The sequence below is a fragment of the Octopus bimaculoides genome, chromosome 9, assembly GCF_001194135.2.
Source record: "Octopus bimaculoides isolate UCB-OBI-ISO-001 chromosome 9, ASM119413v2, whole genome shotgun sequence".
Classification (NCBI taxonomy): Eukaryota; Metazoa; Mollusca; class Cephalopoda; order Octopoda; family Octopodidae; genus Octopus; species Octopus bimaculoides.
The window spans coordinates 6,293,779-6,296,917 of record NC_068989.1 but is presented as its reverse complement, the minus strand read 5'-3'; the positions used below and the strand labels follow the sequence as shown (position 1 = coordinate 6,296,917).

Here is a 3,139-nt window from a genome sequence, read left to right as displayed (position 1 = left end):
AAAAAGAGCTGAGCATGTGGAGCATATCTCAGTGAGCACACATATTACATTAACCCATTACCTACCAGTGATCTCATATGAGATCACTTAAAAATTACAAATTTCGTAATTATCTGTCAATATTTACACATATCTAACCTTTTTGCTATATCTACTAGGTATATTTCTCTGATATTCAAATGAGGTTTGCTAATTTTTCACCCAATATCTCGCTTACTTCTATTTAAAATGCTATTTTGAAATGTCATTTTGATCATTCCAGCGTGTTTCTAAGGCTGTTTTATGCTAGAAATCAAAGTTCCATAAAAAAAATTCCAGTTAACAGAATTATGGGAGGTAATGGGTTAAGTCATTAGACAGAATTTTTGTTGAAGCCAGTATGCTTCGCTGGATGAGAAATAGTTTGGTGAAATCTTATTTAGCCATAAGAACATTCAAATGTCATGACAAATTGTTTCATAACTTAAAAGCATGAAGATAATCTATATTCTTATATTTAACAATAAATTACTTGACTCCATGTATTGTGACTTAACTATATCTGTCTATCTGTCTGTCTGTCTGTCTGTCTGTCTGTCTATCTCTCTGTCTGTCTGTCTATCTCTCTGTCTGTCTGTATGTCTGTATGTATGGATATGTGCATCTATACTTATGTCATGTTCTAATGACTCCCATGCTTTCTTCCTTTCAGGATCCTGTGACAGCTTGGCATCCTGTGAGCAAAAGTGTATCCAGTCTTATCATGGATACTTATGTGCTTGCAATGAGGGTTACAATCTCAATAGCGATGGATTTTCTTGCACACGTAAGTCCCTTCTTTTGTCCCTAAATATCTTTCATCAGAGCAATATTCGCATCTACCTCTGTGAAAACACAATTTATTTATAAGAAACGATATCAAAAGGAAACTGCACTGTCTGTTTGAATTAACTCTATGCTATGTATATAATGTGAGAAGGTGTGTAGCCAAGTGTTTAGGGTGTTGCACTCATGATTGCAAGATCAGGGTTTCATTTCCCAGACCAGGCAGTGTACTGTGTTCTTGAGCAAAGCATTTCATTCCACATCGCCCCAGTCCACTTGACTGTAAATAAGTAACTCTGCAATGGTGTGGTATCTCATTTAGGGGCAACGTTGTGATTTCAGCCTCAGTATTGACCAAACCATCAAATGTTGTTATACACCACTGGTCACAATGCGCTTCCAATTCTGTCTTGATTGCACCATTCTTTTCCATCTCAACCCAAATTGCTTAACTAGTGTGTCTTTCCATCCTCATAGATGCCTTCCCAGTGACCTTTTCTGATCCCTTGGATATCCCTCAGTGACTGCATGAGTTCCCCTGTCATCTGTGACCCTTGTAACATGTCCACCCCAGCAGCATTTGTGCTTTCAGCATTTTGCAGTCACATTGTTCACTCTGCTCTGTTCTTAAATTATCTCATGTCGAATAAGCCCTTGTAATAATATTACTTCTCTCTGTGGAGGCACAATGGCCCAGTGGTTAGGGCAGTGGGTTCGTAGTCATAGGATTGTGGTTTCGATTCCCAGACTGGGTGTTGTGAGTGTTTATTGAATGAAAACACTTAAAGCTCCACGATGCTCCAGCAGGGGGTGGTGGCGAACCCTGCTGTACTCTTTCATCACAACTTTCTCTCACTCTTTCTTCCAGTTTTTGTTGTACCTGTAATTCAAAGGGGCCAGCCTTGTCACACTCTGTGTTACGCTGAATCTCCCCAAGAACTACATTCAGGGTACATATGTCTGTTGATCCAATCAACTGGAAACTGATAGAATACCATTTCCTTTTTGTTTTTAATGAACAGGGTTCCACAAAGGATAATGTTTGTAAAATAAAGATTATGCTGGTTGTACCCTGACAATGATGGAACCATTTTGTTACAAAAAACCCCAAAAAGATGTGGGTGTTATCATTTACATTTCTGTAAAACAAAGAAAATCAGCCTTTTTTGTTTCTGTAACATGTAATCCACAACATAAGAGTTGCTGTGTTCTTAATAATAGCCATTTCTCTATGGCCATTGGTTCTTGTTCATACAATGGTCAGCAGCTTCACAGAATCAAATATTGCATCTGGTTAGATCCACATTAATGGCAGCAGATAATGTCTTTCATAAAAACTTCTCCAAACTGATAAGCTCCTATAGATGCATTCTTCTAATTCAAAAGGGGTGGTCAGCAGTAGAGTTGGTTCGTTTGGTCAGCGTAAAGCATATCCAATTAGAATAATCTTTTTTCTTCACTGTAAAATGCTATGAACTGAATAACTCTTTGATCTTGCAATTAGTCATTCTTTATTGTTTTTTTTTGTTTTTTTACCTTCTGGAACTTTCAGTTTGATCATAAAGACACATGCTGTCCAGCTACTATCTGTACTGTTTGTGGTTTTGTTATCATCAAAGCCTCGCTGCTATAGAAAAGAATGGCCTTCAATGTAAACTTTGAAAAAGTACCCAATGTTATTCTGTCATTGATTGAACTATTCTAAATGAAGCTTGCATGTTGCTATCTTTGGTCACTGCCATCATGACCACCACCACCATCGCCACCACCACTCTCACCACCACCACCACCACAACCACCACCATCACCTGATTTGTTCGACTGAAGGCAGTGCTCCAGCATGGCTGCAGTCAAATGACTGAAACAAGTAAAAGATAACATATATATAGGTATATATATCAATAAGGTATTCATAATGGCCGCTTTAGAGATGATGAAACTGCTATTCAACCCCAGGAAGATATTTCCTTCAGCTGGTTTATTCAGTGCACTCCTTACAATCGATATATTTATTGCAAGTGGGAGGCACGCATGCATGCATACATGCATACATACATACACACACACATATATATATATATATATACATATATTTATGTATGTATATATTTATATTTATGTATGTATATGTATGTGTGTATATATATATATATATATATATATGTATATATATGTATATGTATTTATATATATATGTGTGTGTGTGTAAGTATGTATATGTGTGTGTGTATGTATGTGTGTGTGTTTATATATAAGTATATATTTGTGTATATATATGTATGTAAGTATATACGTGTGTATATATATATGTATGTATGTAAGTATATATGTACAT

The 3,139-nt window shown here is 36.4% G+C and overlaps 1 protein-coding gene across 1 annotated transcript in view; it reads left to right on the top strand.

The window, feature by feature from the left end:
• The window catches only part of LOC106875003 (pikachurin), a 459,438-nt gene that overhangs the window by 222,735 nt on the left and 233,564 nt on the right, over window positions 1-3,139 (top strand). The window contains exon 2 of the mRNA XM_052970397.1: window positions 692-805. Coding sequence (XP_052826357.1) covers window positions 692-805 — 114 coding nt within the window. The remainder of the gene's footprint in view (window positions 1-691; window positions 806-3,139) is intronic.